Here is a 14,267-nt window from a genome sequence, read left to right as displayed (position 1 = left end):
TGCGCAACAGATATGTAGAGTTGCATTCAAAATTGCGTTATGTGTTAGTAACATGCGGCTACATAGAGTACAACAATGTCTACTTAGCGGGGATCAGATGCTCAATTGTAAAGAGGTTCCAAGTATGAAAGGTGCAATTGGAAGACTAGCTATTGGCTAGATAAAAACTTACTTTCAGTTAAATTGTGAAGTAATGCCCACTACAGGTAGGATGCATCTTTCTGATAATTATACACGTCGGGAAGTTTATGATGTCTATCGATCTGATATGCTGGGTTCACGTAATAAGTCTATCACCTATAGCCAATTCACAAGATTATGGAGAGCTCGGTTTTCAAATGTTATTATTCCTTGTAAAGTACGTATGGGGTATTGCTCCATTTGTGCAAATCTTAAAAGTTTGGCTAAAGGTGCAAAGACATCCATGGAAAAGGATACGAGTAAGAAGTTACTACAAGAGCATCGTGAGGCACAATCCTTAGAACGAAGGAAGGCGATGCATCATAGAGAGAAGTGTTTGAAGAGGCCCGAACAATACATGTGCTTAATGATAGATGGCATTGACCAGAAGAAGACATGCTTGCCGCATATGCGGAGGCTCCCCAAAGATGTCAATGATGAGTGCCTTGTTCAAATGCACTTGGTGGGATGCTTCGCTTATAATAGGTCTGTTCGACCTCACGTCTTCATTACTTACCCCAATGTTCACAATGACCCTAACCTAACAGTTACAGTGATTCACCGAGTTTTGATGTCTTGGGGACAACCTTTCCCCCCTGTTCTGTACATTCAATTGGACAATACTGCTAGAGAGAACAAAAATTCAACTGTATTTGGCTATCTAAGTATGTTAGTCAACCTAGAATTGTTTAGGAAAGTGAAAGTCAATTTCCTTTTGGTTGGCCACACACATGACCATATAGATCAGATGTTTAGCACATTCTCCAGACAGTTGTCTCGGCATGATGCTTTCACTTTACCTAAACTATATGATGTCATTTGTGATGCTTATACACCACGCCCAAAAGTGTTACACTTGAAGGAGGTATATGACTTTAAGAGATATATATTAGATGGGGGTGGTGGGAATGTTAAAGTGCTTGCTCAGTTAAACAATATAAGTTCCAATCACATTTTTTTGATAAAGAAAAATGGAATAAGTGGTTCTACACTTTTGTATGCTAAACAATATTCATCTTCTACAACATGGGAACCTGAAGGTGGTTGCCAGTTATTACTTTGTATGCCGAGTACAATTGTCCATGGAGCTAAGCAAATGCCAATTGAGAAGAAAGGACAGTTGCAGAGCGACTTGGTATCAGAACAAAAACGGTCATGGGTCCAAGCCTTGGAAGAAAAAAGAAAGCATATTGAGGCCGCCAAGAAATATGCCGCACAACAAGACACGTCATGGTGGGATGTATTTTATAGTGATCAGAAAGAAATTATAGACAATTGTGTATCTGTTGATAATTGGAATTTGGAAACGCCATTCACATGGTCGCTGCAACATGATCGCGTAAATAGAAGTCCGGAGCAACTAGTAAATGCGATTAATGACAGCTTGGTCCATCCACAACAAAGAGACATTTATTTGGGACCAAGGATGACGAAAGCAGCCGAAGCTAGATGGCAAGGAAATTTGCAAGAGCTCACCGCGGGGATGTTGATTGCAACGCCGGCTGATGAGAACTCACATGGCCACCAATTTTGGGTTGGTAAAATTCTAGAAGTGCTAATGCATGAAATAGAAAACACGATCAAGTCTATAAATGTTCATTGGTACAACACTAGAAGTGCAAATGCTTTTACAGGTAAGTATACATTGGAGATGATTGAATGCCAAACAAGAAGGGGAGGTAGGAAGAGGAAGCGAAACATTCGTAACACCTCGACCCTTGATATCTCTGATGTGGATATCATCGTGTACGACTTCACACTTACAAAAGCCGGACGATTAAGGAAGTCAACAATAGATATAATAAAAGAAAAATTACCAGGACTACAAGGTGGCTCGAGTCAAAGGCAAACGAGATCTGCTACATATAATCTAGAGTCAAACCATTTGGTTTATGACGAAGATAATGCACTGATTGGTACATCCGAGGATGATGAGGAGGAATCGTCATTGTATATTAGTTATAGTAGTGATTCTCCGTAAAGGAGTGATCATGAATGTATATTTGGCTATTAAGTGTAACTACATTCCGCTTGTAACAAATCGAGTAATATAAAATCATGTGTTTTGAATTCTTATGATTTCTAAAAAATCGTTTCTTATAAAATAACATTGGTTGTAAAGTTTGTGATATAAATTGAGAATGTATGTTTTTGAAATTCGTCTTTTTTTAGTTACTTCTAAATCACGAAAATAGTGGATTTTTAACCTTTTTCATAGTATGTTTGAACTTGTATGATACTGGTATCAATGTGTTTTGTAAAATCATTGAAAAACCCCTAAAATTTCCCTTATCCTTCCATTTATGCGCGATCCTTCCACTTGTGAACGCGAACGTGTTTCGAGCCATTCCAAAAGTGGGGGCTGGACTTTGTAGGACCATTCAAGCCACCGGCAATGAGAACGGGTAATCGGTACGTTATCGTTGCTACGGATTACTGCACGAAATGGGTGGAGGCCAAAGCTTTACGGGATAACACCGCTGCGTCAACGACAAAGTTTCTATATGAGTACATCTGGTGCCGTTACGGATGCCCCATTGAATTGATAAGTGACCAAGGGGGGCACTTTCTCGGACAAGTAGTGGAAACCCTAACGACCTTCTATGCCGTGGTCCACAAACGAAGCACACCTTACTATCCACAGGCGAACGGATTAGCGGAATCAACAAACAAGACGCTCCAGAACATCCTTCGGAAGATCGTCAACGAGAACCGGACGGATTGGGACACAAAGCTACATAGCGCGCTTTGGGCATACCGGACGGCATACAAAACGAGCATCCGAACAACACCGTTCCGGTTGGCGTCCGGACTCGAGGCGGTCATGACGGTAGAATTTCAAGTACCTAGCTTACGGATCCAGCTACGAGAACGGCTGAACGAGAAGGAGTCGGAGACAATAAGGTTGACAGCGCTGTGTGAGCTGGAGGAACAACGGTTGGCCAGCATCCTACATTTAGAATTGGAGCAACGGCGACGGAAAGCATTCATCGACCGGCACAGGAAAGGTAACGAAAAAATGTTCGCAATCGGCAAACCAGTGTTAGTATTCCAAACCCGGATGGGCAAGATGCCGGGTAAACTAAGGTTTAGATGGACCGGACCATATTGGCTAACACGAGAGTATAATGGGTCCTACCAGTTGGGGACACTTGCCGGCGAAGTGCTGGGCAAATGGGTCAACGGATTCCGGTTAAAGGCATATAGAGGACCGATGCCTAAGAACCCGTTTGAGCAAAGGACCGACGGCAACCACCAAGCCGGCAGAGACGGCAAGCCGGGAACCGGAGAGAATGAGGCCGGTAAGGGTCCGGGAGGACCAACGGACATGTGACGTCACACTAATAATAATAATAACTGGAAAAAAAAAAAAAAAAAAACAATCATGCAAAAGCGAGGAATGAATGGATGAAAGAGCGTGGAGCGAAGAGGTACGTAGTGGGCATTTAAAGCGCCACCACAGGACATAATGCTATTTTAAGTACGCGACATGCACAAACTCGAAGAATGCGCCAGAATGCACAAACAAAAACCATTGCGCGTAGAGACCCTCTACTTTCGCACCGAAACCAGGAGCACAGAAGCACCGAAATGCTGCAAGAACATCAGACGAGAACTTGCGCACAGAGAACCCCCGCCTTCTGAACTCTCTCTTTCTCAACCCCGCTCTCATCACCATCCATCCTCGTCACCGCAATCCGACCCTGACACAGAGATGGACCTGCAAACGCTGTCGGAAGCCGCCAAGACATGGCTGAAGCAACACGGGCTCGAGGGCTTCTTGATGATGATGGAAGTACCGCCACACAAAGAAGCCGACAAAGTGATCAAGGAAATCGATACAGAGGTCATAATGGCAGAGGCGATTCGAGCGTTAACAGGCCTTCCGGAGGGAGGCATACTCACGATCGACAATCCAACCCCGGAGCAACTCATCAGGTATTTTGGTGAGTACTCTCTAGACAGCAAGGGCTACCGGACACAGGGCGGCGGAGATATGTTGTTCCGCGAAATTGCTCGTGTGCTCCATGATTACGGCCACGTATACCCTAGACCCCCTGTCATGCCGCAGAACCGGGCAGGGATGATCATCGCCACCTATGAAGGGATCAAGGTGGATTGGCCGGTATTGATTGCAGACGGGTTATGTGCGGCGATCGAGATCGTCAGAGGCAAAGACGGCAAAGAAGGCCGAGACGGACGAAGGATATGGCACGCCGTAACGCAGTGGCTCACCTTGCTGGTGCCACCCGTTCAGACCGTCCAGCCCAAGAAGCGAGGAAGAGTGTTGGACGGCACCCCAAGGACGGCTTCCAAACGGCAACAGTTGTTGGCCTCTAAGGCCAGTAAGGGAAAGGCGGTGGATGCAGAACAGGCGGCAGCAGGAAGCGGAAGCCGGAAGCGCCCAATGGAGGCGCAGGAGGAACCACCGGCACGGCCCGTAAAGGTCACACTCCGCCGACCGGTGAATCGAGAAGTGGACCCCTTGGCGGCAAAACTCAATGCCGGAGCTCAGGAGGAGGAAATAGAGGAGGAGCCTACAGAGCACCTCCAGCGACGGTCGTCGGCAAGGACCGTTGAGGCAGCCGGGAAACGTTCGGACCCTCAGACAGAGGGAACACCGGCTCCCCATACTGAGACTCCTACGCCAAGGAAGGAACCAGAACCGGTGCAGATGGCACCGGAAACAGAAGCCCCGGCAAGTCCCATCCCACCATAGCCGGAAAGGTCACTGCAGCCTCCCTCGGTCAGCCAAGAAGAAGCGCAAGGGGAACCAGGACAGCAGGATGGTCCACGGGCAGAAAAGGAACTGCAACTCGGCGCAACCAGGCGGGACCAACCCTCTACAAGTGAGCCCATCTGTCAAACCTCCGTGCAAGCACAACAAGGCACCGGTAGCCTGTGGCTCCGGTGGATAGGCGAACAGATAGCCGGAGCAGTGGGGTATATAGAGGCGGAAGAAAGAGCGCAAATCGAACGGTTGCTCGTCACAACCAAACAACTAGAGACGGCCCGGTCCAGAATCCGGTGCCTTGAAAAAGACTTGGATCAGGTCACGACAGAGATGGCCAAAATACGGATCCAATCACCGGTGACTCCGGTAAGTGTACAGAATAATGAAACGGAACGACCTCTACATAGGAATAAGACCCCGGCAACGGAAACCGTTCCGGCGAGAGATGCGGCGCAAGATCAGGAGCTTGCGGAATTGAGAGAGGAACTTGCTGCACAAGAAGCGCTAAGGAGCTGGGAACGAGAATTGAAGACGACGGCCGAAGCCGAATTAAAGAAAACTGCTGAGAACCTTGCCGGGCAGAGGAGAGCCTCTGGAAAGGCCATCAAGCGTACGACCGGCTAAAGGAGGAGAAAGACAAAGTGCTGCAGGAAAAGGACAAGCTGCGGAAAACGGCGGAAACAGAGATTGAACGGCTAAAGGAAGAGCTCCGCCAGCAGAAGGACCATGAGGACCGGGCCCGTCGTAAGATCAACGCACGGCTCAAGCAAAAGACAGATGATTTTGAGCACCTGCACCGGGACTACAAACGGCTGGAAATGGAGCATAAAGAACGAATGGCCGAGCTCCAACAGGCAGTTGATCGGGCCGCGACGGCGATCGCCGACGAACGGGCGGAAAATACAAGACGCTTGGAAGAGGCGGAGAAGGTCCGGATGGAGCTCCAGAGGCAGCAGCAGGAAGACAAAGAGAGAGCGTCAATAGTATTGCAGAAATTACAAAGCACATATCAAAGGCAATTGACGCATTACAAGGCGCAGGCGGAGGACAACGTAAAAATCATCAAACAACTGAAGGAGGAACGGCAAGCGGCGGAAACCAAATCGCAATTGGGAACGAGCCGGATTCAGTCCATCCTCCGGGCATGACGAAACACTTGATTGATGAAAGCTCCGTAAAATGGTGGACAAAGTGGGCACAAAACGCGGCGGAACTCTAGTTGTTACGGGCGGATGTGGCAAACCGGCGGAAGGAAGGAGATGACTGTTATACGTTGACTTCCGAGGACTTCACCGCCATACGGGACGAGCTGGCCGACGACTTCCAAGTCCTGGCAGATGAACAGCTGGCGCAGGTCAGGCAGCTCATAGCTCAGCTGGACGATGATAGGCTGGACGCTCAAATCCAGTTTGAAAGCTACGAGCGGTCCCGGGTGCGAGAAGAAAAAGCACGGGAAGCTACAACGGTTAACCTTAGTGATGAGGAACCGTCGCCGGCTGAGGGCCAGCCGGGAACCAGTCAACCGGAGACCACCACGATGCAGGGAGCAACGACGGAGACACCGGTGTCAAAGCCACAACCGGAGGAGCAGCCGCAGCAACCATCAACGGACCCGCCGCAGCAGACAGCAACAACAACCACTTCCAGATGAACCATTGGAGCCTCTCGAACAGAGCATTCTGGACATCTTGGACGAAGAATAGCAAGGGTCGGTTGTGGATTCGACATACAAGGTACTGTCCCACGGGCGTGCCATGTGTTACCAGCCGGCAAAGGAGTCCAGAGTGGGAAACGGAGAGCTAATTAAGTAGTAGGAATGTGGTTGTAATTAAGCTATGAGTGTGGACGCACAGACCGGAATCGGTATGCCGTTCCGGATCCGGACCGATCCCGAACATGTGCGGATGGCACCGTTTTGTAATACAAACCGGAAACCTATTTAAAGGCCCGTATACAATGTAATAGTTAGCGGTTAATTAATGAAAGCTTAAGCATTGTTATCTCTCTATGTTAATTGCCGTTCTGTCTTAATTGTTATATCTTACGCGTGTTATGAAGACGATCCTAATAAGTAACTTGATTAAGTCGGAGTAAGCGTTGAAGTCTAATCCGGTTGCCGTAACACCCTTTGGTGAAGTGTCTCCCGTAGACACCCTGTGTTAGGCCATTGTCCGGCCCGAAGAGTTAACACAGCTTTTGCCGACCAAATGAACCACTAACGTGTATATCAACTGAACAAGATGCACGCTCGCATAAAGGGGAGACTCACGGAAACACAGAGAGAGAGAGAGAGAGAGAGAGAGAGAGAGAGAGAGAGAGAGAAACAAGAGATTTGAGATTCCAATATCAATAAATGTTATAGAGTATGCAAGATTATAACTGGATAAGCAGCGACTGACCCAACCTAGACAACCACACGCCCACGCACACACACAGTAGAGCCTTGACAGAAGCACACGGCTTTCCTCGAAGTAGAGGCAACCAACTCCGAACCTGCAGAAAACAACGAAAGAGGAGGAGAGAGCTCGGTTCCCAGTCGGACAACACCTTGTCCTAGCCAAAATGCGATACCTTCCTCTGTCTTCTCCCCTCCCCTTTTATAGGCCGCAAGGGAGGAACCGTTACATCCTGTCGCATCACCTTTATTCTCTGTCCCTTCAAACAGAGATCCACATCGATTTCCTAGTTAATAAATCATTACTACCTAGTATATGTACATCAGCCCACCTACTCCTATTTATGTACCCTTTATCAATTCGTGTGTCCGTGCGTAAGGGCCGGTTCATACACCTTTTTCACCGATTCCGCCTAAGGCCTGTTTTCTTCACGACAACAGCTCTTGGCCCCTCGACTATATCCAGACGCCGAATTGGAACTTTCGTACGTAGGGAAATAACTATTTAGTTTGGGAGAGTTGTTCCAGGAATAATGATATGTAAGTCTGCAAAAGTTGAGGGTTGGAATCCCATTTTCTCTTCTCTAAATTATTGTTAACCATAAGGTCAGAGGTTCAAGTCCTCCTTGGAGCGATTGTACAAATAAAAGATTCTCATATGAGATTCGAGATTTGAACCTATAATATAACAACTAGAAATCTCGTCCACTAATCTTGAACAAGTGAGCTACGCTTATGGCCCTTATCCATAAATTTCAAGGTTAAAGTTGTCCTTGCAATGATTATACAAGAAAATCGTTGTCAAATAGGACTTGACCCTATAAACAAAAGATTCTCAGATGAGATTCAAGATTTGAACACATAAAGCGACAACTATAAATCTTGACCACTAATCTTGAATCAATTCAACTATGCTTATGGCCATATGTTTGGTGGTTAAAGTTTTCCTTGAAGTGATTTTAGACGCAAATGAAACCTGACCCTACCAAATATGAACTACAAATCTTGACCATTGATGCTGAACATTTAAATTTTTTGTGATACAAAAATATTGCTTCAATAGCTTAGTTGGTTAGAGTGTACGGTTGTTCAAGCTCTGCTTTGAGTGATTGTACAAACAAAAGATTCTGAGATGAGATTTAATATTTGAACATTTAAAGTGACAACTACAAATCTCAACCTCTAATCTTGACTCAATGCAGCTATGCATTTGGTCGTTAACTGTAAGGTTAAGTCGTCCTTGAAGTGATTGTACAAGCGAATGATTTTCAGATGAGACTTGAACCTATAGAAGAATAACTCTTGATCATTAATATTGAATACTTCAATTTTTGTGATACAAAAATGTTGCTTCAATAGCTTAGTTTGTCAGAGCGTATGGTTGTTAACCATAAGGTTGGAGCCTTAAGCCCTCCTTGGGGTGATTGTATAGACAAAAGATTGTGAGATGAGAATAGAACCTATAATATAACAATTACTAATTTGGATCACTATTACTAAACAATTCAATTTTTTTGATGTCTCGAGCCTCACTCTAATTTTTAACTAGGCTTATGGTTGCTAACCATAGGGTAGGAGGTTTAAGCCCTCACTCCATTTTTCAACTACGCATATGGCTTTTAACCATAGGGTAGGAGGCCCTCCTTGGAGTGATTATACAAACAAAAGAGTTACGATATTAATTTAATAGCTCAGTTGGTTGGACTGTATGGATGTTAACTATAAGCCTAGAGGTTAACGCCCTCCGTAAAGCGATTGTACAAACAAAAGATTATCAAATGAGGCTTAAACCTATAAAATAGCAATAACAAATTTTGACCTCCCTATGTTGAACAACATAATATTGTTTCAATAACTCACTTGGTTAGATTCAACGGAATATTGATTCTATTATGTTATTTTCCTCAAACTGATTTTCATGTAAGTCATCAATTCGTCTTGATATGTTGAAGATCATGTTGACTTTTCTTCTTCAATCATAGCTAGTCAATTGAAAGCATCCACCGATGTCGGAAAAAACTCATATTGATTAATTGTTATTTCTCATTAGGTGATAACATTTCCTCTTCAAAGTAGATTATCCATGGCAAAGCGAAGTGAGGCATGTTTAGTTTTATGGGGGACAAGAACACTGGGTCACATTAAAATGAAACATAACAAGTAGGGTAGCAACTTGACCTCCAATACTCACAATGTGCAAATTTAATGTACAAATCCCCATCAAAGAAAAATGTTTTCTAGGTTGCCAATTAATGTTCATTAAGAAACAATAGAATTTTTTTGTACACAATATTGTGTAAGAAGGTGCAATTCCTATTGATTACTAGAATGTTTTGAACACAATGGATGAATTAAGACTTATAAGCATGTCGATGTCCAAGAGCCTTTTTTTACACTAGAGCAAGGCATTCCATGCGTAGGATATCGAACTACAATGATCCGGAGCTCATGCCAAAATATTAAATTTGCAAAACCATGCAAGTAGGCTCTCAAAGAAACTAGATGTGGGGATTACATATATAATGTGTAAAGCCAATGTTCCTGTCTTGTTCTTTAGCATGCAACTATGGTGTGGTTCTACAAGTCTCAATGTTCCATGTTGGAATCGGCGACGGTTCGGTTTTAACTTAAATGGTTTGGGAGTTTCCAAACCTAAACCGAATCAGATCCTAAACCGATTTAGCCAAGCTGATTAAGCCTTAACCGGCTTGGTAATCGGTTAGCCTAAATTGGTTTGGCCAAACCGATTAAGCCTTAACCGGCTTGGTAACCGGTTTGGTAACCGGTTTGGCCTAGATCAATTCAGTTCGGCTTGAGCCATCCCAAACTTACCTACAACCGGTTAAGCTCAAGCCTAAACCAATTCGTTGCCGATTCCTTACTTCCGTGTGGACTCTCTCTGGGTCAAAAAACGTTTAGTGTGTCTATGGACACCCAAGTCCTATGGGTACTTCATGTATAATGTGTATATATATCTCATAATGAGGAAATTAAGTTCTCATGTGGTGGCAGGTAGTCATATGAGCCCTTTGTCACGTGGAAAGATGAGATGAAACATGCAAAAAAAACATAATCTTGAAGCAAATTGGTCTGGTTCATTCCAAAGGCAGGCTAGAATAGCAATTTTTCTAGTTCCAAGACTCTAGTACACAAATTAGATCACCATCATTCCTGATGATGATGAATTTGATTCTCTTTGAGAAAGACCAAGATTGTTAAAAGAAGTGGGTTCTACATAATTCAAGTCTCAATTTTATCAAAGTCTGTTTTGTTTTTATGATTTTTGGTATACTCACTGGCTTTTTGCCTTTGGTAAGATTTCCTCATTTTCTTTTGTGTGTGTGTTTGTGTGTATATATGTGGTATGTGATCATATATTATGCATCAATTCAAAACAGGGTTCCTTTCTATTTGTCTTGATGATTTCACTGGCTTTTTTCTAAGATTTCCTCATTTTCTTTTGTGTGTGTTTGTGTGTATATATGTGGTATGTGATCATATATTATGCATCAATTCAAAACAGGGTTCCTTTCTATTTGTTTTGATGATTTTGGTGTATTCACTGGCTTTTTTCTAAGATTTCCTCATTTTCTGTTGTGTGTATATATGTGGTATGTGATCATAATATATTATGCATCAATTCAAAACAGGTTTCATTTCTATTCAGTATGGCATCGAGTGACCAGGTTCCGGGAGGTGGGAAGCCATTGATGTCCCTCCCACAAGATGTTCCGGGAGAGCCCGTGTCTTTCACTTCTTCGGTCCTCGACAAATCGGCCAAACTCTTGCAATCCCTTACACCCGTCAAACAGTTCCAACAGGTGCTCCTTTAAAATCCAGTAATTTCTGTATAATCTACCCATTCATTTCCAACAAGACTCTTTTAATCTTGTGTTCCTATCTTGTTTCCTCATCAGACTTTTATGATGTTAATCCTTCAATTGGATTTTAAGCTTGCATTTTGGATTGGGTTGGATTTCACATTCTTTTGAAGATTCAATATTGCTTTTTGTTTCTTGATTGAATTTGAACTTGTGTTTTGGTGGCCATGGTACCATTGAATCTTTATTGAATTGTGTGCCCATCATGATCATTTCATGAATGCATTTTGATTGAATTTGTTCTAAATTTGGATTGGACTATGGCCACATAAGATTCATGAAACTTTTGAATCGAAATCGTGTGTCCATCGTGATCCATCGATGCTATTTGAATGGATTGAAGGACTCCGAATTCAATTGAGGTGCCCATGATTCATGTCGGATTGCATTTACCCATGATTCATTGACCTTTCAAATTGGATTTAATTTGAGAATTGGGTTGGATGTACATTCAAGTAATCATCCGTCTAATTTTCTTCTTCCATTTGGTCAGCATGTATGTACTTGGGCTTTGTACTCTCATGATATGAGTCGCAAAATCGAGACCCACCATTATGCTTCGCGGTTAAGCGAAGACTTTCTGCAGTGTGCAGTGTTTGACTCGGATCAACATGATGCTAGGCTCATAGGTAAAATGTCTAAATCCAAGATTAAATTCAAACACAAAGATTTGAAGTTTTTAATGGTCAAATATATTCTTAATCTTGATGCATGGGTTTGGGTTCTAACCTTAGTATTTCATCATGTGTACATACATGATAAGTCTCGTGCAAAGTTTTAAAGCTTATTGAAGAATAAAAATCTCATTTGAGGTTAATTTTCCATCATTTACATCGAGACAATTTGAATTAAGAATGGTTTCATCAAATTAATTTGTCATTCCATATTTGTTGAAAAGGTGTGGAATACATCATTTCGGATCGCCTCTTCGATGCACTTCCACAAGATGAGCAAAAGTTATGGCATTCGCATTTCTATGAGGTGATAGTATTATGTATGTATATAGATATAGTGGTTATGTTTGGTTGTATTCTAGAAACATTAGTAATTTTGAAAATGATGAAATATTAGATTAGAGCAGGGCTTTGGGTAAATCCGGGTGTTCCAGAGTTGATACAAAAACAAGAGCTCAAGAAACTATCGAGAAGTTATGGGAAGTTCTGGTGTACATGGCAATTTGATAGGGGTAATCGTGTTTATTTGTTCTTACTTTTTTAGCACATGCAATAATTGTCTTGATTCTACATTTTGTTTTGTGTTTTGCTAAATGACCCATTCGTTGAAAAAGGTTACAATCCTTATGTGTTGGTCACATGCACATTTAACGTAGTCATAGTAACTATGTGAGTGCGTCATTTCTCTAAACACTTAGAATCTCGAAGTTTATGTAACCTCAAAATCACAGCATGTTTATCATGCAAATTGTCAAATCTTACGAAGCTACACTAAAAACGTAGGTGATACTCTTCCCTTGGGAGTTCCTGCCCTTATGATGTCGCCTCAAGAAGTGCCCATGGGGCAAGTTGATGATGAATTAGTGAAGAAGCGTGATAAGAAGTACGGCATATCAACACATGCTTTGGCTACTAATCGTGAAGATATTTGTCAACCCGAGGTAATGAATCCCATGGCTGATGCTTGGCAAAAGACTGGGAAGGGAATGGTGGTGCAATTGAAAGAGGTGGATATGGTGCTTGGTGCAGGATCACCTCTAAGAAGTTTGGTTTGAGTATTACGGTCACCTTAGGAGTCATCTTTAATGAGAGATCACCTCTATGAAGTTTGGTTGTATTAGGGTCACCTTAGGATCCATCTTCAATGAGAAGTTTGGTTTTATTTTGAGCCTTGAGGTCATCTTATTGGGTCAAAGAGTATTCAAGCTTCTCTTCTTTTTTCACTTATAGCATTTAATGTATGGGTATGATAATAAAACTTTTTCTAAATTTTTCGATCATCGAAATCATGGATCAAATGTTTTGTTCGCTAACGTTAAAGGTGGAATTTATAGAAATCGACTCTAATAGGATCCATCTTCAATGAGAAGTTCGGTTTTATTTGAGCCTTGAGGTCACTTTATTACGTCAAAGAGTATTCAACCTTCTCGTCTTTTTGTCGCTTTTTATACATTTAATATATGGGTATGATATTAAAACTTTGTCTAATTTTTTCAATCATCGAATCATGAATCCAATGTTTTATTCACTAACGTCAAAGGTGGAATATATATAAAGTTTGTCTAAATTTTTCAATCATAAAATTGTGGATCAAATGTTTTGTTTCACTAATGTCAAAGGTGGAATATATAGAAAGCTTCTCTCAATTTGTCAAATATTGTATTCACTAATTTCAAAGGTGAATATGTAGAAAGTTTATCTAAAATTTTCCATCATCGAAGTGTGGATCAAATGTTTTATTCACTAACGTCAAAGGTGGAAAAGGAAGGAAGTCGATCCTATTTTCTAGTATATCTTCTTATGTTGCAAATGTTCATTCATCATAACATAAGTTTGTCACATTTTGTTATACTGTTGATCAAACTCACATTTGTCGTATGAGTTTTGATGTACAAGATGATGGTAAGCTAATCGGCCAAACCAATTGATAAATTTTTGAAGCTCCAACAGGTGTCAACGTCATAAAGGATTGACGTATCAAAGGCTGCGAAATAGAAGCTAATTCGCCTCTTCTTGAAGGTACTGGGTCTGGAACTACGGGTTATAGCAAATGAGATTCATTTCTTTCTGCTAATGAAGCGTTATTAATTGGTACTTCGAGAAGAAAAAAGGTTTTATGTAGTGATGTCATTGGATTAACTTCACATAGACAACATTCAATTGTTACTTGTATAGGCAATAAGGAAAATGATTTGTTTAGGTTTTGTTTGCATAAAGAAGTGAGGGTGATTGCAAATGATGGATCAAATTGGGTCTTAGAGTCGGATCCTCAAAAGGTGAATTATTTTTGGAGGATTTAGATAATGGAAAGCAGACCAATATCTAGATTAACTTGGGATCGTGGAGAACTATATTGGAAGGTGTGGGTGCAAGATCACATCAAATACGTGCCGTTCTTTTAA

The 14,267-nt window shown here is 42.3% G+C and overlaps 1 protein-coding gene across 2 annotated transcripts; it reads left to right on the top strand.

The window, feature by feature from the left end:
* Nucleotides 1–10,377: 10,377 nt before the first annotated feature.
* LOC147866043 (oil body-associated protein 2B-like) lies at nucleotides 10,378–13,140 on the top strand. 2 transcript variants are annotated; one of them, XM_087317486.1, is made up of 6 exons: nucleotides 10,378–10,571; nucleotides 10,961–11,131; nucleotides 11,685–11,820; nucleotides 12,090–12,172; nucleotides 12,263–12,377; nucleotides 12,649–13,140. In XM_087317486.1, exons 2-6 carry the CDS (start codon nucleotides 10,979–10,981, stop codon nucleotides 12,918–12,920), a joined length of 759 nt encoding a protein of 252 aa, XP_087173612.1. In that variant the 5' UTR covers nucleotides 10,378–10,571; nucleotides 10,961–10,978; the 3' UTR covers nucleotides 12,921–13,140. The 2 variants fall into 2 exon arrangements, with proteins under 2 accessions (XP_087173612.1, XP_087173611.1); XM_087317485.1 differs by having other exon boundaries at nucleotides 10,379–10,556; nucleotides 10,959–11,131.
* The last annotated feature ends 1,127 nt before the right edge of the window (nucleotides 13,141–14,267 follow it).

This window comes from Azolla caroliniana, unplaced genomic scaffold (genome assembly GCF_043228905.1).
Source record: "Azolla caroliniana isolate FFs.n. ecotype wild unplaced genomic scaffold, voAzoCaro1.0.p SCAF_3, whole genome shotgun sequence".
NCBI classification, from domain to species: domain Eukaryota; kingdom Viridiplantae; phylum Streptophyta; class Polypodiopsida; order Salviniales; family Salviniaceae; genus Azolla; species Azolla caroliniana.
The sequence above is the reverse complement of the archived record's forward strand: the minus strand, read 5'-3'. Positions and strand labels throughout refer to the sequence as shown.

Bases quoted from the DNA above. Each gene is read 5' to 3' on its own strand.
- LOC147866043 (XM_087317486.1), top strand. From the start codon at position 10,979: ATGGCATCGAGTGACCAGGTTCCGGGAGGTGGGAAGCCATTGATGTCC. The intron at 12,173-12,262 runs GTGATAGTATTA...ATGAAATATTAG, and splicing joins GGCATTCGCATTTCTATGAG to ATTAGAGCAGGGCTTTGGGT. The intron at 12,378-12,648 runs GTAATCGTGTTT...CTAAAAACGTAG, and splicing joins TACATGGCAATTTGATAGGG to GTGATACTCTTCCCTTGGGA.